This window comes from Misgurnus anguillicaudatus, chromosome 1 (assembly GCF_027580225.2).
Source record: "Misgurnus anguillicaudatus chromosome 1, ASM2758022v2, whole genome shotgun sequence".
NCBI lineage: Eukaryota > Metazoa > Chordata > Actinopteri > Cypriniformes > Cobitidae > Misgurnus > Misgurnus anguillicaudatus.
Genome location: NC_073337.2, coordinates 19,950,798 through 19,975,611, shown reverse-complemented (window position 1 = coordinate 19,975,611; position 24,814 = coordinate 19,950,798). Strand labels below are relative to the sequence as shown.

The 24,814-nt window shown below is 37.9% G+C and overlaps 1 protein-coding gene across 1 annotated transcript in view; it reads right to left on the bottom strand.

Annotated features, from left to right (window-relative positions):
- Positions 1-24,814, bottom strand: part of snd1 (staphylococcal nuclease and tudor domain containing 1) — a 209,615-nt gene that overhangs the window by 105,687 nt on the left and 79,114 nt on the right. Inside the window, exon 16 of the mRNA XM_073867828.1 lies at positions 23,950-24,059. Within this exon, the coding sequence (XP_073723929.1) occupies positions 23,950-24,059 (110 nt within the window). The remainder of the gene's footprint in view (positions 1-23,949; positions 24,060-24,814) is intronic.

Sequence of the window (24,814 nt, the reverse complement as noted above, 5' to 3'; positions counted from 1 at the left end):
ATCATTAATTTAGATGACACTGCCTACAGTTATTGGCTGGCTGCTGCGGAGATTCCAAGCACTTAAGAGCAAAAAATAGAAATGTGTAGATCTTCACATTCACAAATCGAGCAACTCCTTGCAGAAATTAACAAAGATCACCGCGTTAAAACCACCTGAAGGATCCTTCAGCTAGTAAAACTGTCATTATGCAGTGCTCTTGGTGACTGTAGAAACCTATCCGAGGTTTTTAGGTCCCTCTCCATGGCACATTTGCATATCTCCTCAGTGCCATTTTAGAAGCCTCCAGTGCCGCAGGAGGTTGCCGGTGCCAGCCTGCTCCCTTTTTAACATCATGCAAATGGCAGCCGTACAAGTAAGAATTCGTTAGTCTCCATTAACAACACACTTAAAATGTGGCCTAAATTCTTTCCGACTTCAAAATGGAAAATTTAAATAACGTGGCTGCTAAATCACCTCATTTATTGTGTCGAAGTGGAAGCAGCCCATGGCTTCCTGCAAAAATATTGCATAAAGGGCAGGAAAAATACCACCTTTGGTATCTATAGCGCTAACATATTGCCTTCGGATCTCTATTGAAGCCAATACGGAAGTGACTTAAACTGCAATTCATCGACTGGCCGCTAGAGGCTGGCTCAAAAAGTAAAAAATAAAGTGTTTACAGCTTGGTACAAAAAGTGTTTTTGCTAATTTAGCCCTTTAACTCTTCTGTTTAAATTACATTTACCCTACAGTCACATTAGCTACAACAGTGAGCGACACAGAGCTCGTCGCTTGTCGCTGGCAAACGGCCACTCCCATTGAAAAAGAATGGTAGCCTGTCGCTCTGTCTCAGTCTCTTGTAGCTAATGTGACTGGGGGTAAGCCTTAAAATTATGCATAATTAAGGGCGTGGCCACTTGAGTGATGGGTGACTGCCACTGCTGTCACTAGAATCGAGCTAGGTGGGTGTGGTTTCAGCAACCAGCCACCTCAGCTTCACCCACGCCCCGCCTCTTTAGCCATTTTCGTTAATCCACGAGTGATGCACGGCCAGGATGGCGATGGCAGGCACCACCTACTTTAAGCAACACCAAAGAGTTTTTGCTCTTTGCTCCCCCTACAGGTTAGAAGCGTAATTGTTCATTAACACTGTCGTAAATACTGCAGCATAGCTGGCTCTGATTGGATTGTAGGTCTGCCGTAAAGCAAGTTTTTGTAGTTTTCACTCGAACTACAGGACCACTACCCGACGGTTGGAAACTTCTTTAGTGCGATTTTGGCCGATAGAGGGCTGCAAAGCGAATGTGAAAGCGCCAATCACCCTGTTTCGAGTGGATGAACCACTGAAACTGTTTTGGAAACGCTATTTTAAGGTAAAAAAAACTCTTTGGTGTTGCTTTAAGCTTAATAAAAGCTCTTCACAAACCTATGGGTGACGCCACGAACACTACATCCATATTTTTTACAGTCTATGGTTAATATCTTGCCACATTTACAGAATCATCATTCTTAAACAACTTGAAAACAATTAGCAAAACTTAAATTGCTATGTCGCTCTAAATTGTTTATCACTACAGACTGGCCTTGCTTATATTTGGCAAGTAATCTTTAAAGAATAAATGGTGCTCAACGTCCCCCAATCTGGTACACCATGGGGTTGAAGTTTCTTTAAAACCAACAAGCTCGATTTCCTCATTATTTACTGTCACTATCTAGTAAGCTATTAAACTATGCATAATAGGTTAATGTACACGACAGGAAAGGATGCATTCAAGAACAATACATTAAAATACACTAAAAGCTGTTATACTGAATCCACAGACGGTTTTATGAGCAGGCACGCATCCTCTAATTTTTAATGGACCTGCATTAATGCGATTCGAGAAGTAAGAGAAAAAAGGAATCAAACAACATGACCATGTTTCAGGAAAACAAATGCCCTTATGAAGTCTCAACCACAGGGCTCTACAAAAATTATACTTTTGATGTACACTACACAAAGAAAATGCAAAAAAGTGTTACCAAGTAAGAACACCATCCGATTAACATAAGTGAACCAAGGCAGATATATGGAGGAGATAGACACAAATGAATGAGAAATCGCAACAATCAATCAATATGGCAGCCACAGAAAAGGCCAGCCATTCGGTTAAGAGCCAATTCCCTTACTGATAAGAGCCTGGCTTGTTTTGCTTCGTTTTAGCTCATGAAAATGTATGCATTAGCTAAAACCAGCCAAAAAAATTATTTTGAGACAAATTTATCATACCATAGTTTTACTGCTGATTTGACAACCTATAATTGTGGCAAACAGTTTCGGACATTTTCCCCATTAAATCAGATAAGGGACGTACTTGTATGGCCATTACATTAAAACATAGCTGCTAGCGATGGTTCCCTAGATTGCCCGAGATTGGTCAGCTGTGCATTAAAGGGACTTCAGTATGTTCGAGATCGACAGATACTGTAACGCCTCTTTGCCTGCAGCACCAGTAAGCCCTACAGGGAATATGTAGACACGTCAGGTGCATCTTTGCATCAGTGCTTCAAATACCAGAGAGACAGTAGCATGCCGATCAGCTCTGTCTTTAAAACATTTATAATCGAGAAAAAGAAATCATGTAACCAGCACTTACAAAGTGACTTTTTTACCACTATTGTTGCTTTTTAACTGAATAGCACGGCCTGGTACAGCTCCTTTTTGGGTGTGTGTGTGGGGAGGTATTCTATGTACAGTACCTAGTACCTGATACTTTTGTTAGTACCACATCAGTTGACGTTCCAAGATAGCCGTACTAATACTAAAACGTGATGTGTAACACTGCACTGATTGGTCAGAAAGTATCGTCACTACCAGCGTAATTGCTAAATGCAAGATTAGCTTACCCTTGTGCGCCGTCGAGCAAACCAAGTGATGTCCCCAAACTCCCCTTTAGCGGTAAAAAACATCTGCATGCCGACAATCAAGAGCACTGTTTCATCGACATGCTGCGTTGCTCCTGTGTTGAACATCTGCTTGTATTGCATTTATGATGATGTCACGGCAGTGGGGGAAATGCAAGTAACGTCTATAATCTATAGTCTGTGAAGCGGTGCAAAACTGCAAATGGAAAACCATACCGAGCCGAGCGGTACCACACAATGGAAACCGCCATAAGACAGTATATGTTAGCAATGCTCTACCATCGGAGCTAACACCTATACAGCCCCGCTCTAATGATCGTGTCAGAATCAGCCCCCACTTACTTTCAACATTTACCTGTGACATGCTAATTAAAACGCAACTACGACAAAGTACAAGGTACGTCGACATCGTGTCTCATAAGCGGATCATATTTCAGACGCTGCTCTCTAAACGGCACACTGCTCAAATTAGCAGACGCTGCCCTGAAGGAGGCGGCCGACAAACTCAGCCCAGGGCAGCCTGACATTTCCTGGCTGATGGAGGTTAGCACCTGCTAAATCAGACCAGGTGACAACGTGCCGAGCAGCGCCGGCTCAGTTTCTGGATGCAAGCGGTGATGCCAAGAGTACTTAATACATAGAGTAGATTAATAAAGCAATAAATCTGAGCTAGCGTTGAAGCGGAGGCTTCCGGGAAATTTAATAAAGATGCGTATGATGCATAGGAGATGGCAAAAAAAGAAGGGGGGCTTTCTTGTACCATTTTATTTTTTTAAAGGCCACCTTAACAAACACTAAGTATCATTATTTTAAGTGGTTAAGTTGTATAATTATTATACCCCAACATTTAAATCTAACTTTAGTATGTTTCAAATGTTGGTATTTGTTGGGGCAGCATGCACCACAGACAATTGGAGACGTACAGTACACACCAAAATGGTGGGTTGTTTCAAAAGCGACATTTCACAAAACTTTAAGATGTAGGTATGTGAAGTTCTAGCTCAAAATATCATATAGATAACCTATTATAGCATTTTAACATTGCCACTTTGTGAGCGTGAGCAAAAATGAGCTGATCATGCTCTAAATAAGAAGTGCCGTGGTTGGATAGTGCAGATTAAGGGGCGGAATTATCCCTTTCTGACATCACAAGGGGAGCCAAATTCCAATGACCTATTTTTTCACATGCTTGCAGAGAATGGTTTACCAAAACTAAGTTACTAAGTTGTTCTTTTTCACATTTTCTAGGTTGAGAGAAGCACTGGGGACCCAAATATAGCACTTAAACTAATATTTTCATGATATGTCCCCTATAGTTGGGTCAAATTTGAACAAACCTAACAGTTGTGATATTTCAACGCAAATGCTGGGTTGTTTCAACCCAAGTTTATAACAACAACCCAGCATAGGTTTTTTTTATAACTCAACAGTGGTTGAAAACAACTTAGCATTGCCATTTTGTTCATGCACTCTAAAAAATGCTAAGTATTGCGGGCTGTCGACCCACTTAGTTGTTAAGAGCCGGGAAGCTTTTTGATGGAGGCACGGCAACACTTAATCTGTCGACTGGAAAAATGAAAGCCGAATCATAAAAACAGTCAATCACCCGCTTGTTTACTCCAGAACATGCATACACATTTGAATTTGAAATGTGTTATTGGAAAAAAAAATAGATTTTCCTTATTCAAGTAGAAATTAGGTATCCATGCATGCCTGGGAGCTCTTCGCCAATTTGGCTGCAGACTAAACTAAAGTTGGTGTTAGACAGCTAGAGTGCTAGCAAAGTTTTTAAGGACAAATAAAATAAAGCTGACTTGCAATGCACCTGTGGCAGTGCTAGCTCAAATTCAAAAAACAACAAAGATCAAAAGTTTAGCCACAGGCCCACGGAGCAAGACGCATCCGGTGCCAGGTTTTGCTGGGTTCCCGTGCGCGAGATGCTCGGATAACGTCGGGCATCTCGCTGGCATTCAGCGCGGTGAATCGTGAAGCCCTGGCACATGCCTCACTTCTGCTGGCACGGGCCACGCTAAAGCTTCTAGATCATGACAAGCACAGCCATTAGCAGCCCATTGAAACTGCAGAAAAGATAAAGCAACAGAGGCAAATGCACCTGTGGGGACGACATAAGAGACGGCAAGCCAACTTCATCACTTTAAAGAGGTGGAACATTAGAGGCCGGCCAAATTCCAACTAGTTGCTGGCACGGGAACGCGCTAAAGGAACGCAAGAGAAGAGAAAACAACATGAAGTGATGGCACAAAAGCTTTACGTAGCAAGTCAGGGTTCGCGCTACAGTTAAGACGGCTCTTTCTGAACCTCGCTGCTCAGGCGTGAAAAAGCTCCATTTCAGAGTTCTGGCACAAATGCAGACGCGCTCCTAATGCTCTCATTAGTGTAATTGAGCACAAATGTCAGCATCGCTGCAGCTATTTCCATTTTCTTTAAGTTGCGCAGAACTCATTTTTATAGGCAGAGACTGGAACGCGAATGATCAGAAGTGCATCAGAAGCGCAAATGCATTTTTCAAAGCATGTTTGTCAGGGGCTTAAAAAGCAGATGCTTCTGCCATTAATACTTGTATTATTATTATTATCAACTGGCACGCTTGTGGCGAGCACTATAAATGCACAAAATCCAGAGAAATTGTTTGTATTGGATTAACAACCATATGGTATCTTTTTTGCGATTACCCTTGATAGTTTTGCATATGCACCGTTGGTCAACAGGAAAAGAGAAGGTGTATGACCCAAAGTACTTATTATTGGGTCAGCCATCTTGTTAATGTGACACTGTATTGCTTGTTCTGCTTAAGGGCAGAAGCATGTGACTATAAGAGCTGTAGATATACAGACAAAAGTAGCTGAACAATCGTCCATGACCAATTTACCAATACAATAAGCATACGCACATATTTCAAATGCAAACACATTCTTGGAAATGGCAGTAGTTTATTTTAAAGAAAGACACAAAGTGCTAACTATGATAAAATGGCAACTCAATGCATCATAATATCAATAAGTGGATCAAGGCATAACTAATCCGGAAAAATCACCACTGTAATTGATAAACCATTGCCTGAAACTGTGAGAATCAGGCTTTTTAATAAAGCCAAAACAACAGCCTGATAACCAGCTGTTTTATATTAGCACTAAAAGTCATTTACATTTACACTTACAATTATGCATTTGGCAAACGCTTTTATCCAAAGGGAACTATACAGTGCATTACAAGTTATACATTTATTCAGTACGCAAGTTCTCTTGGATTGAATCATGTAGACAACTAAAAGAGTGAAAAAATGTATATGTTTAGGAAATATAATGGTGCAAAAGCAATTATTGGGGTTTTCCATCACTTTTTTGGTACGCACTAGATAACTTTCAACTGTGGCTTTTGCAATATATCAATAATTTTTCTCTACACTATTAAGAAAGGTCCAAATGTTTTGAGGCTCTGTCCTGTTTGCCCTTCCTCGAGCTGTGTAGTGTGGCGGAGCGCTGACGTGGCGGGGCATATCATGCCCTCTCCTCTGGGCTCTCGGGGTGTCCTGACTGCCAGGAGAGGTCAGGCATTGTGCTGGAGTAAGCTACTGCAGGATTACACTGCAAGAGCTGATTCCTGAGGATACGATGGCCCCAGGGCCCATGGCATTGAATAAGCAAAGAAGAAAACTTACGTAAACGACTTTCATGTAACACAGCTGATCGACGTTGTGCAAGCCAAGGTGCAAAGATTGTGGGTTGGATTCCCAAGGAAATGCACATATTAGTAAAATGCATTTGGCAGAGAGATTTTATCCAAAGTGGCTTACAGTGCATTCAAGCTATATGTATTTTGGGTTAATGATGTGACGTTAATTATTTTGTGTCTATGTGGTTCAATTAAATGTGAAAAGGTTAAAATTTAAAATTAAATTTGCAGATTAAAATACATTTTCTTTTTTAAGGACCAAATTTAAAATTTCAGGTTTTATTTAATTTACAGAATATTTGGGAGATAATTGCAAAAATGTCAATGTGGTGTAACCGATCTGTGTCAATTGGTGTAACTGGTATAACATAAAATATATCCATAAAAATGTGGAATAATATAATCCATCTAGTTTAGTTTACATATATTTTTACAAAATTTGTCAAAGATTATTTAAAAAAAAAACGGAGATGCATATGTCAGGACAAATATAACAAAAACGCATAAAATTTACATTCAGAAATAACTAATAAAATGCTATTTTTAAAATGATTTTTTTATGATTACGCTAACATGCCATCAAGGTGGATAAAATATTTTATATTTCTCATTCTTTGGCGCAATTGGTTGTTACACCACTTGACATTTTCATGTCCATTCAGTCTTAACTTTCATAAAAATGGTGCAAATGTAATTTTTTATTGCATAAATTAACAAATACACTATGTGCATTGCAATAAACCTGGTGCATGCTTTTAAAAAGTTTTTTAAAAAGATTGAATTGTTTTTGTCACTGACTCTTTTATCAGTATGGGTGTCCCTGAGATAGTGGTGTACGACGACTTTTTTTCTTGTTTATATGTCTTAAAAACATATACAGAACATGTGTAAATGAGAATGGCTTTATTGAGCACTTAGTCGTATTAAAATACAGTATATGATACAGTGTATTAAAGTACAGTATACAGAATGATTAAATTATCATCTCATCGCGATTGTTTGACCTCATCGCAATGATTTCAGATCACCGCAATGATTGCACATCTCTTAAGAAACACAAGGGGGAGCTGCAGCATGTGTATAAATGAGACCGTTTCAGATGGCGCTTCTTAACTGACAGTGTAACTTGAATTTTCAGTTTTTTAGAAAGATATATTCATTAAATTATTACTTTTAAATATGTGTTATGTGTATTAATATTTACTGAGGGAAGATTTAATTTAAATAATCACAATAATGTGTGAAAATTATTTTGTGAACAAAAAAATGTATGAGATTAAATGTTAAAACAATAAAACAGACAATCAATCATCATAGTCGTCAAAGCCCTAAACAGGCAATTCATCGTCATAATCGTCACAATTTATTAGGCACTTAACCGTTAGCCAAATTTCATAATTGTGACAGCCCTAGTATATGACAGTTCCTAGACTAGCAGCAAAAAAGTACTCATACTAGTCCGACTTTGAGGGCAAATGCGAAGTAATGGTCACAAAGATGCATAACTGGCATGTCGAGAATCCATAATCCATTGTGAATCGAATTGGGACCCAAGCATCGATTTTGAATGGAATCATGAGAGTCCAAACGATTCCCAGCCCTATCCTGGGATCGAACCAATGATCTTTCGCATGCTAATGTAATGCTCTACCAGCCAAACACTATAAAATAAAATAAAAATTTGTTTAGGATATAACTGTCTGTCATATGCCTTAATATAAACGTAAAGCCAATTTTACGCAACACAATAAGCTTCATTTACTAAGTATTCTCCAATCAGCAAAAGAAAATGGGATACCCTTAAGCGTACACACAAATCATTCATAAGACCACCAGAATAAAATGAAGGAAAATGGTATAAAATTAAGATATAAAGAAAGCTGGAATGATGCCGAGCAAAGGGAGAGAAACCAAAGAAATAAAATAAAATTGATTTTGCAGGATTACATTGTAACTGTATCCACTGCATGTGTTTGTAAAGATGTGCAGAACAAACAAAAGGACAGATTCATCAAGCGAAACCATTGGTTAGGTAATCCTCAGGAGATCTCTGCGGGATCCCATTTGCCGGGTGCTCCTCTGGAGCTTCCTGTGGATTGCACTCACTGTGTTCCTTTCAGGAGGTCTTGTATGTTTAGTTAGTAGATTTGTCATCAGGTATAAAGGTCTGAAAGCTCCTTCATACATTTTCACCTTCTATATTAAATTATTCTGCCAATAAGTTGACACATGAGAATTTTATGCATGAGAATGGGTCAATAAAATGTTTATCTTGAATACACTGTAAGTCACTTTGGATTAAAGCATCCAACAAATAAATGCATGGATGACTTGCAAGCCAAATACAAGAGAAACACACAGGGTCAAATAAATAAAAGAGGTGAAAAAAAGGATTGGCTTGAGGAAATCTGTATGTGCATGGGCGAGATGACAGCTGTCGAGTGTGAACGGGCCAAAGGAGAGACCAGGATGAGGCTCCCATGGCAACCAACAACCCGATTGTCATGGGAACCATTCAATCCAGCGCAAGAAGCTCCTTTAAAACTTCCACCTTTGGCTGTCACAAACACATTCACACGCACATAAACAAACATAAACCCGAAAGCTCTTAACGGTCGGATAATGGTTGCACACCTTTCAGAAAGGCATAATATCTCAATTCCCTCGAAAATGAAGAGGAATCGGTGCAGGTTTTCACACACAGCCCTTGAAGTAGGCGAATAAAACTTCTAACCATAGCACGGCTCGATATCATTGATTAAAAGATTACGCCTGCACCGTGCGAGCGCGAGCCAGCAGGCAAAAAAAGAGAGAAAGACGGAGATGTAGATGGAAATGGTGACTGCGGGGCTGTGGTGTTTAATTCCCTCAGCAATTATAACAATTATCACTTTGTTCTCTCCGTTTCATCCGAGGTCGGAGCTAAAGACCGTCTTGAAATAGACGGAGAGAAAAGATGGACACAAACACGCCCACTCCAGTTTTATTGTTCTGTAAAGTCACATCATAAAAAAGGCGATGCGGCCGTATGGATTACGGCGATGAATCGGTTCAGCAGTCTTATGAATCACGAGTGCATGCACATGTATGACTGTGATATAGGAGACCTCCTAAATCTTTCTTCACGTGAAGGCCAGCTTGTGCCCTTCTCAGGATGGTGCTCATAGCTGTGGCTCTAAAATGCTATAACTGCAAAACAAGGGATAAATTCAACAACCCTATTTTTATTATTTCATTGACAGAACACTAAAAGTGACAAGGCGGCTGTAAAGTTGAGATTTTTAGTGAAAAAAAAATGAATTGCCTTTGTAATAAAAATACAAAGCCCTATGGATGAGATACAGTATGCATCGTGTTATAACCAGGTGCAACGTGACGAAAATGCTGTGTGATGAGACCAGACAGAGTTAAACCTACATCAATAATTATCAATTAAATAATTTCAGTGGGTGTGGCTAAAAACAAGCAAAAGGGATGACAAAAGATTAATACAAATTCATAATCCCATACAGGAGACATCGCTTTTCTTTTTGTAAGTTTTAATGCATCCCATCTGGCTAGAACACAAGTATAAGTGAAGACTGTAAATTATTAAAATCAGCTTTTAAACAAAAGTGTGACTTCGTATTGGATGAAAAAGAAGTTTTTTTTGGGTCACGGTGACATTACTAGGGTAAAGTGACACGAGTGATGAAAAACGAATCGCAATGAACGAGCGTACCCGTGGCCTGCTTAATAAAAAAAGACAAAGGGAGTGCGCGTGTGCGTGTCTGGTTCTTTTGGAAGGGCATTTCCTCTGTTTGGAAGGACACAGAGGGATTTGACTGCTGGCATCTGGATACACTCACATAGAAAAGTAGATAGGTCTATACACAATACTGGAGGTATTACTAAACTCTGATCAATCTTTGGACAGTACAATATGTATGTTTCTAGACCAGAGGTCTTTAAAGTCTTTTCAGGCCAAGGACCCCTTAATGGATAGAGAGAAGGACCAAGACAACCCCAGTACACTTTTAGATTAAAAGGTACAAGAAGGTACAAAAGTTGTCACTGAGGCGGTACATTTTCAAAAAGTACAGGTTCCTACCTAAATGGTGCATATTAGTAGCTTAAAGGTAGATATCTGTACCAAGAGATACATATTAGGACCTTTTTAAAAGGTACCGCCCCAGTGACAACTTTTGTACCTTTTTTCTAAGAGTGTATATTTATTCAATTGTTATAATGGTCATGTTACAAAAATATAAAACGTACTTTTTGTATAAACAAATACATACTGTTAACATTTTAAATTTACTACATGTTAGGGCACCTTCATTTTAGTAAAGTTTTAGATCACTTTTGCACTCTTAACCCAGATATTGTCTCTACTTAAACAATGAAGTAAACATCACTTAATATTTTGAGTTTTGGACCAAATACTTAAAAATTATAGTTCATTTAACTTTCAAGCATACAAAATCCACCAAACTAAAACATTCAAGTACACTGAACTTAAAATTGTTAGTTCATGTTGTGACGAATACCCATAATCCTTTGTGCCTGAATATTTTGATTATTTTCGGCTTCTTCACAGAATAAACTGATAAAAACTTTCACTACTTAAATATGTGTTAATAAAATGTCATACAAGTTTAAGCTTTTATATTATTGTCAAATGAGACAATAATTATTGTATATTATTGATTATTGACAGTTTTGTGTGTGTGTTTCTGTGGAGAATCACATTTATTCAATGATTTACTTATAGTCAGTCATGAATTTTGTGTAATAATACCATTTATAACACCAAAAGTAATATAAAGGATTAAAAAAGGCAACTTGATTTGTCTGCTACACCAACTAAATGTTCTATGTTAATACAACTTAACCTGTTTAGTTTTACCCTGGTGTAAAAACTAATGTTATTTAGTTTTTTCAAATTTCTAGTAATGTCAACTAATCCTAAGAATTTTAAGTTATTCAACTTAAAATTGTTGTTAGAACAGCTTATATGTTCAAGTAAACTTCACTCAAGTTGCTCAAGTAATCATTACTTAAATTTTTTAGGGCAACAAGTTTGCTTTTTTTTTTTTTAAGTAAACTCAACTTATCTGTGTGTTATGAGCCTATTAATGCATTTTTGTTTAATGCCTTATTTAATTTTTTCCAAAAATATTTTGAATTTCAATAATATTTGGAGGACCCCTATTAATATCACCATTGACCCCCAAGGGGCCCCGGACTCCCAGTTGAAGACCCATAACATACAGTACTGTGCAAGTCTTAGGCCACCATGCTAGAATTAGATTTGTTGTTTTTGCAATGTTATAGTGATCATATATAATTGTTTCTCAGTCTCTTTAATAGAAGAATACATCCAGAAAATACAGAAAATGTGTATATAGTATTAAAAACAATATAAAAATATAAATTGATGTGTAAGGTTTTTAGGGTAAACTCCTCTTCCACTTAAGCAGTAGCAGGAAACTGCAGGATCCCTTAAACCTAAATAAAATTAAATCCTAATTTCTCATTTTAAATAAGTAGTCTTTTTACTTCATTCTGCCCTGAAACGCTCAAGATGTGTTTAGTGTCAAGAGAGGTCACACTAAACACAGATGATGCCTAAAGAAGACCTTTAGTCCTAAAAATTACTTTTTTATTTTTTGGTACATTTCATGTATTTTCTGTTTGTATCTTAATAAAATGGATTGAAAAATAAATATGGATGGACATTAAAACGTGGTGGTGGCCTAAGACTTTCACAGTACTGTATGTACAATACACTGTATACATATCCTGTAGGAAAATGTTTAACATGCTATAGCTGGTCCCTATTATTATAATTTCAATACCTATATAAAAGGCCAATTTAAAATACTTTAAGTAAAAGCATAGCATGTCACACTGCAAGATATTTCTGGTACTGCTTAACAATTCATGTCGACGAGCGACTTAAACATTGTGCCCTACAGTAAAATCAATAAATTCCATAAAAGAAATGTCATTGTTCTTAACAATTACAGACAGAAAACTGCTGAGTGCACTGTACAATGTACTGCCACATTTTTAAGTACCACAAACTCTTTTTTTAGTTTACCAAAAAGAATCCAACGAATGAATGCCAACCTCCTGTTAAAGAGCTGGCGAGACAAACAGTAACTGTAAGAGTGCACTTGTGCAAGAGGTGCCGTGACGCAAACAACCGATGTATCATTTGCACGACCACCAGCCAGAGGACACGCTATCTCCATGGAAGGGGTAATGACAGCATTTTAATTTGCTTCTATTTTAGCAGAGGAAAAAATAGCTGGGAGGCTAATTGTGTGCACACGGCGTTGAGTTTAAGCTCAGCGGAGGGCTGTGTGCCCTCTGCAGGGAAACATTCACCTCATCTAACACTGACACGGGCTCTGAGATAAAGCCGTTGTTTCCAGATCACGGCACAAGCGAATGGAGAAAGGTGCAGAGAGATCAGATTAGACTGAGCTCCTGTTATTCTAATCTACACAGTCATACATCAATAATCATATTCAAGAATATATCAGAAACATTTCTGACTGGGTATAATGGTCGAGTTGTTCGACGAACAAAGTCAATATCTAGAGCGGAGGGTGGCAGATGGTAAAGCCCACGCAGAATGTACGGCCATTTATTAATTATTTCGTCTCATTTGACAATGTTTGCAGCTAGCAATACGAGTGAAGTATTTCAATTTATCAAATTAGGCTTTTTAATCTTAAAATTAGCAATTCTGCAAATATAACAGTTTTTGCAAGCCATTTCCGGCAGATAATAATAACTTGCATGCATTTTGTAAAAGACAAAAAACACTGATTCCAAAACCGCATACTGAGATAGTTTGTGCCAAAATGTGCAATAGGGACAATCACTGAGGTATTTTTAGAAAAAAATTTAATTAAATTGAATAATAAATTAATATACAAATATAAAGCTGTTCAACTTAAGCATTTGGCCTGTCACACCATCATCAGATCTAACAGTCAGATGAAAATAAACAAAAATGCACGCTTCGGCGGAAATGTGTAGATGGATGTTACGTCAAGAAATGAGGAGGTGGAGAGTGTCAAAATAAAGGTACCTCAAATCTTTTTTTACATCTGGCATAATAACAAGTTAGTCATTAACTGGAATGACGTTCAACAAGCGCAATAACCACAAGAGACAGCTGTTTAATACACTCACCTAAAGGATTATTAGGAACACCATACTAATACTGTGTTTGACTGCCTTAATTCTACGTGGCATTGATTCAACAAGGTGCTGAAAGCATTCTTTAGAAATGTTGGCCCATATTGATAGGATAGCATCTTGCAGTTGGATATTTGTGGGATGCACATCCAGGGCACGAAGCTCCCGTTCCACCAGATCTCAATGATGCTCTATTGGGTTGAGATCTGGTGACTGTGGGGGCCATTTTAGTTCAGTGAACTCATCGTCATGTTCAAGAAACCAATTTGAAATTATTTGAGCTTTTTGACATGGCGCATTATCCTGCTGGAAGTAACCATCAGAGGATGGGTACATGGTGGTCATAAAGGGATGGACACGGTCAGAAACAATGCTCAGGTAGGCCGTGGCATTTAAACAATGCCAATTGGCACTAAGGGGCCTAAAGTGTGCCAAGAAAACATCCCCCACACCATTACACCACCACCACCAGCCTGAACAGTGGTAACAAGGCATGATGGATCCATGTTCTCATTCTGTTTACGCCAAATTCTGACTCTACCATCTGAATGTCTCAACAGAAATCGAGACTCATCAGACCAGGCAACATTTTTCCAGTCTTCAACTGTCCAATTTTGGTGCGCTCGTGCAAATTGTAGCCTCTTTTCCCTATTTGTAGTGGAGATGAGTGGTACCCGGTGGGGTCTTCTGCTGTGGTAGCCCATCCGCCTCAAGGTTGTGCGTGTTGTGGCTTCACAAATGCTTTGCTGCATACCTCAGTTGTAACGAGTGGTTATTTCAGTCAAAGTTTCTCTTCTATCAGCTTGAATCAGTCGGCCCATTCTCCTCTGACCTCTTGCATCAACAAGGCATTTTCTTAATGAGAAATTGAACAGGTGTTCCTAATAATCCTTTAGGTGAGTGTATATGTATTTGCATTTACGCAACACATTTGCGTTACCGCTTTCTAACATTTTGGAATATGACGATGCATTTCCTCCGTTTTGTTGGATAACTTTTTTCCAAGGATAGTGAAGTGTCTATCGAAGGAACACTTCTGGATCTTGCTGGAAGTACTAGGTCATGCGAGTACTTTTCACCTACAGTTTTTGAAATGCTATTCGGACATACTATTCGCCTCGCCTACTGCTTTTCACCCACTATAAAGTTTTGTAAGTAGGCGGTTTCGGACGATAGTGAAAAAAAAATGACTCGAAGCTTAATTACTGAAGTCCTCAATTCACCAGAACACAAAATGTCACCCACACGAGAGGGCCAGAGCGAGAGAGCGAGAGTCTTTCACACAGCAGAGAGCCGACACCGACTGCCTCTCATTCACTTTCAGCCCCTTTCTCTTTTCGTGTCACTTAGCAACAAACTGTCTACTTGGAAAAACACGTGAGCTTCTCATACAGTGAACACTGAGCCAGTGGATGAACAGACGAACAAAAAGAGGAAAAGAAATAAATAATTGGAGGAAGGGAGGGGAAATAGGAAGCAAGGGACAAATTAAATGAATTGGCACTTAAAATAGCCAAGTCTGCCTACAACTCAGACTGTGGCATTGAAAGTCTAAGGCAAGAACAAGGACTGAAACTCAACTAATTTATAGTTATACAAGACAAACTAGAAAAGACAGGAGGAGTTTAAACAAAAATTAGGAGATACAGCTGAAGAGACGAATGCAGATTAAAGCAGACATCGGCTTGACCTGCAGAGAACACATAGGACTTCAGTCAGACATCTCAAGATAGGAAATTTCGAAAATGAAAGTAGTGCCACTATTGTCTCATTTCAGTATGACAAAAGCCATGATGTAGCGTGTTTACTAGTAATACAAGCAGCCGTACTCTGACATAATATTAGTCGCTTTGGATAAAAGTATCCGCCAAATGCATAAATCTATTGTATGCTCTGCTTGGGTAAGTAAATCGACATAAGGATAAAAAAAAAATTATATAAAGGATTTTTTATCCAATAATCACCAGTGTCTTAAAAAAGTAGTTTAAACAGAAACAGAAAGGAGGTTGCACAGAAAATTGCCTTTTTTTCTTTAAACTGCTCATATTTAGTTTTGCTGTGTTGACAATCCACATGAGAAGCCATAAGGTGATTCAAATGTTTCCTTTTCTGCTTGTTCTTGTGTATATAAAATCAATTTTCTATAATCAAAAAGTTATACAGAAGGAAACACAGAAGGTTAAAAACACACTTACAAAACGATGTTGTAAAGAGAGTAGCCAAACCGTGATAACCGTATAAAAAGATTCATTGTTTCTTAGCAACTGAAAAATTATAAAAAGGAAAAGTACAGCTTGTTTCTTTCCTAGCAGTTTTTTTATAATAAAGATTAGCTTCTTCCTTAACCCGCCTGTGTTGTTTCTCATTTTAAATTGCCTTGGACAAAAACCATCTGCTAAATGAATGAATATAAATGATTTATTGCGATTATTCAACATTATTAAGCGCCTGCATTAAGCACTTGAGGATTATGATGATGGGGAAGAGGTTTTTTTTTTGTTTCATGTATTAAGTTTATTACCCAGTAAATGACTTAATGTGGAGCCCAGCCTGAAGAGAAACAGGACAAATGACCACTGATCTCATGTACAGAAAGGCTTTCAATTAACACACGAGAGAGAGAGAGAGAGAGAGAGAGAGAGAGAGAGAGAGAGAGAGAGAGACCTTGTTTATAAATGGTTTCAGCAGCAACAACATAAACAAGCAGCTTTTGTGGACGCAACATAACTTCCGGTGGACTTCCGGTTATCTACATGTCCCTGAATTCTTGCCTGGCTGCCAAATCTCTCGGAATAGTTGGGTGATTCTCACGAAATGAGACTTATGAGGTGTCATGAAACATTTTGATTAAAAAAGTAAATGCAAAGCAAGTGTATCAAAATAAGAAGCATACAGTTACAAACATCTCTTCACGTACATATTGATTTAAAAAAACATCATACAAACCAATTTTGTTGTTTTTTCCACATTTAAGAGGAAATGTTTCATTACCGCAACGTGTCCATGACTGGATTTGGGTTCTTTGACATGGAATTATTTCTAATTAAACATCTAAAAAATAAAAAGCTTCAGTGCATGTTATACTATAAACATTTAGAGTAAAGAAACATGTGGTATTTGGTGATTATTGGTAAATGTAGAGACAATAATAAGGAATATAAATGTGTCCAAGAAAACTTTTCTCATCCTCCGCAACAATTTTTAATCATTGTTTAAGCCCTCAAGGAACTAACATTTTCAAAACAAAATTTGTTGGAAGGGACATAATTGACTGTGACACTCAAGATGGCTACCAGGTAAGCAATTCTTATTTTTTCTCTCCAGAAAAAACTTGAAATTTTGTTTGTCATAGTACCTAGACAACTTTTTAGTTCTCATTACCGAAACATGAGTTTGTAAATGCATAAATTTAATGAAATATCATGTTGCGGTAATGATAATTTTTTATAATGATAATAATCTAAAAAAAAAGAATTCTATAGGAAATATTTTTTAAATCCTCTAAAAATAATTGTTATAGTAAGTTCAGACCTTAATCGTATATGTGCAAAAAAATTGGCGTCAAGGGCTTTTTTAAAAAATCTGATGCTGGACACCCTCCAAGTCTGGATTTCGTGAGAATCACCCAATTGTTATCAATGCTCACCATCTCCCCTCGTCTTTAGCGAACCAAAACATTTTATTTTAGACAATTTAGTTGTTTTAGAGATCAGTTTAGCCACTAGCCAGACCGAAAAATAAATACGGACCAGAAGTTCGCTTCAGCTGAGTACACGCAATAACGTGTGCGTTTCTCAGATGAAACGTCCATACCCGGACAAGAGAGACACCTTTTTGTTTATATAATAAAATTAGGGCCAGGACTCCATTAAAAAAATTAATCTAATTAATTAGAGGCTTTGTAATTAATTAGTCGAAATTAATCACATTTTAATCACATATAAATATTTGACCTGAGAACATTGAGAAGTAATTTTTTCACATGGATTTTTAGTATACCATGAATAATGACTGAATACATAAGCTTAAGCAACAAAATATTGTTTATTTTTGATCAACCAAGTCGTTGTACTCGGAGTCGGGCTAACGTCCACGCTAGCTGCTATATGTTGTTTTGCATTGAGATGATACTTGAGGCTCGATGTGCTGCGGTGATATGTGAATTCCTTGTTGCATAGCTTACACACAACCAAGCTCTTATCGATGCTTCCATCTGTCCTTTTTTATAAAAAAATTCCCATCCACTGTGCCAACCAAAGCGATCTCATCAGCTTCTTCGTTCATGTTCACTGTGGTTTGTTGTTGTCTGAAGTCATGAACACTAGTTGGTGCTCCAGTATAATCGGTCCGCCGAAACTCATCCAATGAGAAATGTTCCGCGGTGCAAAAATAAGTGTTATTTTTTGTGTAATTAATTAATCTTAATTAACGCGTTAAAGTCCCGGCCCTAAATAAAATATAAGAGCAATAGATAAATAAGCTTGATGAAACAAAAATAAAATAAAATAAAAATACAATAAAAAGAGGCGGAGAGCAGCTGCTTTAGTTTTATAAATGAACGCCTAAAGGCCACGCTGAACACATTGTGGGTTCGTGCTAGAAGTCATGACCGATAGAAAAACATTGTGCTCTTTACATCACACATTATGCGGTCGATTGCGTTTTCGACTACCTCTGAATGTGGACGAGTTCAAAATGTTTCACACCCTGTTTACTCTGCATTTAGTGTCGTCCACTTGTGATCCAATCGCCCAAATACCAGGTGCAAACAGCCTCAGAGACAGAGCGACCTCATTCAGGTCAGCCATGAACGCTCCGAGCCTTTTAAAACAAGCTTCAGAGCTAATTTCTACTTAAAAATCACGACCCTTAATCTTGCAATCTGCTAAAAATCCATTAAAAAAGCTCTCTTTAATAATAAAGAGTATGTGCCAGATTTCATCACAGAAGGGAAGAGAGATTTTACAGCGAAACCAGATTTATAAGTACAGAGAGAAATCCCATTCTCAAACTCTGTTTCAGCTCATTAATACTTAAAATCACTACAGCCAGACAAATAGAATAAAAATCAGACAGTCCCACGCCTGTTGTACTTCAAATATGTATGAAAAGCTGTTTTTGGTCGAAACAAGAGTCCATTGGCAGATTTTAAAGCATATGTTACAGTCTACCCGTCTGTTTGGCGAGGAAGGATCTAATGGGACTCTACCACAGCAGCCACCCAAGTGTGTGTCCTGCCTGTCAAACACATCATTTATTATTCAAAGTCAGAAAGAGAGAAGAGAGATTGAGGGGTACACAGATTAAACCACACAAAACAGGAGAAAAAAGGATGAAACGAAAAGCTTATATCAAGACTTTGTGTTTAACTAGATTTTGGTGGTCCCATACATGCCCAAGTTAAATATGTTTGGAGATACAGCACAGGTCTCTCTCGTCATTGTAATTTTCCCATTTGTTGGGTAAAATTTAAGTTTGAGCTCACTTCCCCCAACATGATTAGAGAAATCATTCATGACTTTGAGATGAGTGCAGCACCAAAGTTTAATACTTGGGAATTTGAACAACCCCTTACTAAATATGAGCAATAACAATAGTGCTGCTTGCCTTTGCAAACTCAAATAAATAAAGCAGCAGATTAAATATTGCGATATAAAGAAGCTTAAAAGAGAGCGAATTTCAAAGGATTTAGTTTATGTATGCAGCAGATCACAAACAGGTGGTTTAAATACACAAGTGCACACGCAAGATAGACAACACTGGGGCAAACTCGGAGAAATGGAAGTGTGTGCGCGCGCGCAAGACGTAGCGGTTTTGAACAGAAAGGTCATTTGTTGAGTTTGGGTGATCTATGAGAGCAGCTGGGGCGACACGCATGAGGATGAGTCATTACTGTGTCTGAGAATCTCTCTTTTGCTCTCTCTCTCGCTCGCTCGCTCGAGTTTCTGCATGTGCCGCCATCAACAGACCCCTATCCCCTCACTTTACCGCATGAACGCACACACTTCTGCCCTCCTTAACTGAGGCAAGAAATGAGACATAGGCGAAGAGGAAAAGCTGACATCTATTACATCTCTTCTGTAGTTTAACCTAATTTTACAGAAAACTTCCCTGTACGCTTGTCTAGACAACGTGTCACTCCTGCTGTACTCTTGCACTATCATGCATTTTCATGGTTAGCAATAAAATGACAAATTGATCGAAATCCCACCTAAAGTCGTACATTAAAACGTACCCAAACTTGGCTTGAACCCAGTAGGTTTGTCCCATTGGGTTCAGATCAGATGGCACACCTCCTTAGAGCACATGTACACCTGGTATTACCGTGCGTTTCGGTTGATCGGATCCCAAGTGGATGAGAGAGACGCATGTCGGTTCACACCTGGTGTCTCTTTTGTCCACTTTCGACAACTTCTGTCCTGATTTTTACTTTGTCGTTAAAACACAAGTGGAAGAATTTACAGGTTTAAGTTGTCGCACACTAATATTTTCAGAGTATCACTGCTTGTGTTATTAGTAAACATAGTTCACACTGTTTTGTACATGTATATGCCGGGGCTTTCTCAGATATTTCAGTGCAACTGCTTTTTTCACTTGTACAATAACACCAGCCACATTTAAGGCACGTCTACCGCGTCTACTTTGCCGCATGAACATTTTGAGTTACTTGCTTCATTCGCGCGTGAAAGCCACACGTGAAATTCTAGTAATCAAGACATTCGCACGGAAAATTTGCGTCATGGGAGGGCTTCTGCGACTCGGCTCGCATCCTGTAATCATGTCACTACTACAGCAAGCTCCTGATTGGTTAATGCGGTTCGTTTTCTGTCAAATGGTTCAACTCACACGTTTGTCGCGGAAACGCTCAATTCGCGCAAATGAGGCGGAATCGCGTAAACCGCGCCGCGCGTAAAGACCTCCAGACGCGAGTCAACGCATCTTCACATTGACTTAACATTGAAATCACTCGCATTTGACGCCTCTACTGCGCTTGACGCCTCTACATAAGACCGCGTCAAACACTGTGGGTTTGTAATAGGACCGATGGAAAAACATTGTGCTCCATACACTTCACATTAGATCAATAGGCGGAAAGTAGGCGGGCCTTTGTGTTTGTTTGAACACATTTGACACACTCTGAATGTGGTAGAAAATGGTTGAGCTCAAAACTAGGGATGCACCGATATGGAAATTTTGGCCGAAACCGATAACCAATAACTCTTTATATTTGGGGGCTGATAACCGATATATATATATATATATATATATATATATATATATATATATATATATATATATATATATATATATAGGCCGATAAATATTTCACAATGAAAAACTCCAATCAAAACTCCGCATGGCCAGCAATGAGCAAGTGAAGTGGTTCAACAAACCAAAATAATCCATAATTTATCAGCTTTCATTTATCTGCCTAATTTTGCTATCAGACCGATAACCGATAACATTAAAAATAAGCAGTTATCGGACGATAACGATATGTCTGCCGATATATCGTGCATCCCTAATCAAAAGATTTCACATCTGTATTTAGCATCGTCCACTTGTCATCCGATCGACCAAAACGCATCTTAATACCTGGTGTAAACGAGGCCATAAGTCTTATTTCCTCTTTTTATACACACTCGTGTACACAATGTTTGATTTAACCACATCCAACCGCACAGACAGTAACAGGTGCTTTGACTTTCTCTAGCAGCTTGCTATGTGCGTTTTAGGAAATCCCAAGCCTACGGTGTTAATTCCAATCGATGGAAACCTCAAAAGCAGGAAGTATGTGTGGAGGAACATGTGGTCTGGTGCACCACTTTAATTACGTGCTTCAGATCATGAGAGATTAGAGGCAGATTTCGAAGGAGAAGAAACTTTTACGATCCTCACGAAAGTGGGAAACGCAAACACAGCATCATGTCAATGTTCGTGATGGTGAATACATAAAGATCGGGTTGAAAAACAAACAATTAACAGTTGTGACCCTGGACCACAAAACCACTCATAAGGGTCATTTTTTTAAATAAACCTGAAATGAAATGAAATGAAATCTGAGGGTGCAAAAAATAAAAATGTTGAGAAAATCGCCTTCAACTCTTTCCCCGTCAGCGTTTTTTAATAAATTGCCTTCCAGAAAATGTTCTTCTTTAAATAAATAAACCTACAATATATCAAATGAAAGAACAGAACCTCTGCTTTCAAACAAACAAACAAAAAGATTCATCCTATCTTTATTTGTTCCCTATTATCCCTTCTCAAACACCAGTTTTTTTTAGCAAAAATCTAAAAATAATTGCATTGGCGGGGAAAGAGTAAAAGTTGTTACACATTACTAATGACAAATTCATATTTTTTTATTTATTTCTTTATATATATATATATATATATATATATATATATATATATATATATATATATATATATATATATATATATATATATATATATATATATATATATATATATATATATATATATATATATATATATATATATATATATATATATATATATATATATATATATATATATATATATCTTTGTTTATATAAATATATAACAATAATAGTAACAATAGCAATAGCAATAACAATAACAATAACAATAATGATAATTATTATTATTTATTTTATTATTTTTATATTTACAGCAGAATGTATTGTTGGCTATTGCTACAAATATAGCCGTGTGACTTATGAATGGTTTTACGGTCCAGGGTCACAACTGAATAAAGTATCTAAACTTTACTGACAAAAAACTGATGAGAAAACCTGATTTTGTTTGCATATTTTATACTTTCATACTTGCCTTTATTTTAACATTTCATGTCATTTCATACATTTCTATGTTTTTTTTAATAATGGAAACTGATATTTTAAAAGCATTATAAATACACTAAATATAAACATTTCCATGACTTTTCAATTTCTGGAATAGGTCGAATTTTACATTTCAAAGCTAAACTAGAATTAAATGCACATTCAAATTTCCTATGAATTAAGAGTTTTCACATAAAGACCTAAAAATCACGCAAAATTAGATGCACTTACTGGATGCCCACGTAAAGCCATAAAGTATACTTCATTTGACTTGTGCAGGCGTTCAACGCATGTGCATTGCAACATGTTGCATTATCTCTCCTGACCTACATACTACATAGTCAGTTAAGTGCATGTGCAACCTGTGCGTATGTGTGGTAAAAAATCCAGCCAGGGTATTTAGAGATAAAAACGATAAAAATTAGTGGCCGATAAATCGGTACATCTCTACTGGGTATACTGCACTTTTACACGTACGTGAAAGTAACCGTAAAGTGTGCGAGACTTTACAAATTTTGTCATTAGAAGAATAGTACACGCACTGTATAGTGACCCTTGCGTACGTGTAAAAAGTGAAGTACATCCAGGCCTTAAGGCTCCCAATGGGTAGAATTGTGTGTCCGGCACCTGCACATAAGCGACCTGGCACACTGACATATGGATGACGTCTAAACACCTCACACTTTACTTTGAGTGGTTCACTACCCACTCTGTACTCTTTCATTTAATACCCAGCAACCCTTTGGTTTCACTGTGGGCGCAGGAGGTCATTATGGCTAAATTTTTTTTATTTTGTATGCGCCGTCTCTTTTCTTATTCTCAGCAGTAGGTTCCTGTGTCCAGTCTCTGTAAAGAGCAGGTTAAAGTTAGGCTCTTAAAAAAGCTCTTCTCATTAGGCTCGGCTGCACCACCAACCTCAATCACGGTACATTAATGGAAACGGCACCTGCGCTGCGTCAGGCACCCTGAGGAGAAGGTAAGAATAGTGCGCAAGCGTGCATATCTGCACTTCCTCAATTTGGACACGTAATTTTCGCGGCCATTATTCATACGATAACTGAAACATCCATACTGCCATTAGCTTCACTCTGAATATAGCACAAAAACCGAGCTACAGTATGTGTCTTCTGTGAAGGCAGGTTGGTTTCTAAAGACAGCAGTAAGGAAGACAGACGGATAGCTGCGGCGACAAAATGACCGCTGAGACCAAACATCACAGCTGCCGTCACGTCAGCTAGAAATAAGAGAAAGACTAGGAATGGAAAGTCTAAAAACAGGGCCTGTAAGGAATAAAGCGACAGTATCAGACTTTAACAGACGGGAGCGGAGAAAAGGGCAAGCTTACCTCTCTCTGAAGAACCAGCTCTTTGGTAAACAGTGTGGCTTCTTCGCTGTAAGGTTCTGCCACCTGCATCCCGCCCGGCATGTTTCGAGACCCTCGTGGACACTCGATACCTGAATAAACACAAACAAATTTAGGATGAGCTTGAAAGAATTACATTCAATGAACTATTTTTAGGAATATTACGTTATTTTTTTTTTTTAAATAGGCGACACTGTCTGTGAAATCCAAGCTAAAATCTATAGTTGAGATTAGGAGCATTTAAGTTTAATCTTATATTTTCAAATCATAGGATGATTTTATATATAAAACTGCAAATGACAAAAAATTACTTTAGCTGGGTTTTCACAGATAGGGTCACGTATATTACATTTAAAAAATATTTTTACAGTGTCTCTTAAAGCAAAGTAGTACAAATGCAGACATCTGGAAAGTCACTTTGGCTAATCAGATCTTTTTAACTAGTTTCAAAGAGATGCAGATTCAATAATTCATTTGATTCACACAAAAACGCCCTCACAAAAATGTGGCCTTGCTTTTTAGCCTTGTGCTATAACAACATAACTGATTGCTGAATGCACAGCGGCAATATGAACAAACAAACATCTACACTCACCTAAAGGATTATTAGGAACACCATACTAATACTGTGTTTGACCCCCTTTCGCCTTCAGAGCTGCCTTAATTCTACATGGCATTGATTCAACAAGGTGCTGAAAGCATTCTTTAAAAATGTCGGCCCATGTTGATATGATAGCATCTTGCAGTTGATGGAGATTTGTGGGATGCACATCCAGGGCATAAAGCTCCCGTTCCACCACATCCCAAAAATGATCTATTGGGTTAAGATCTGGTGACTGTGGGGGAC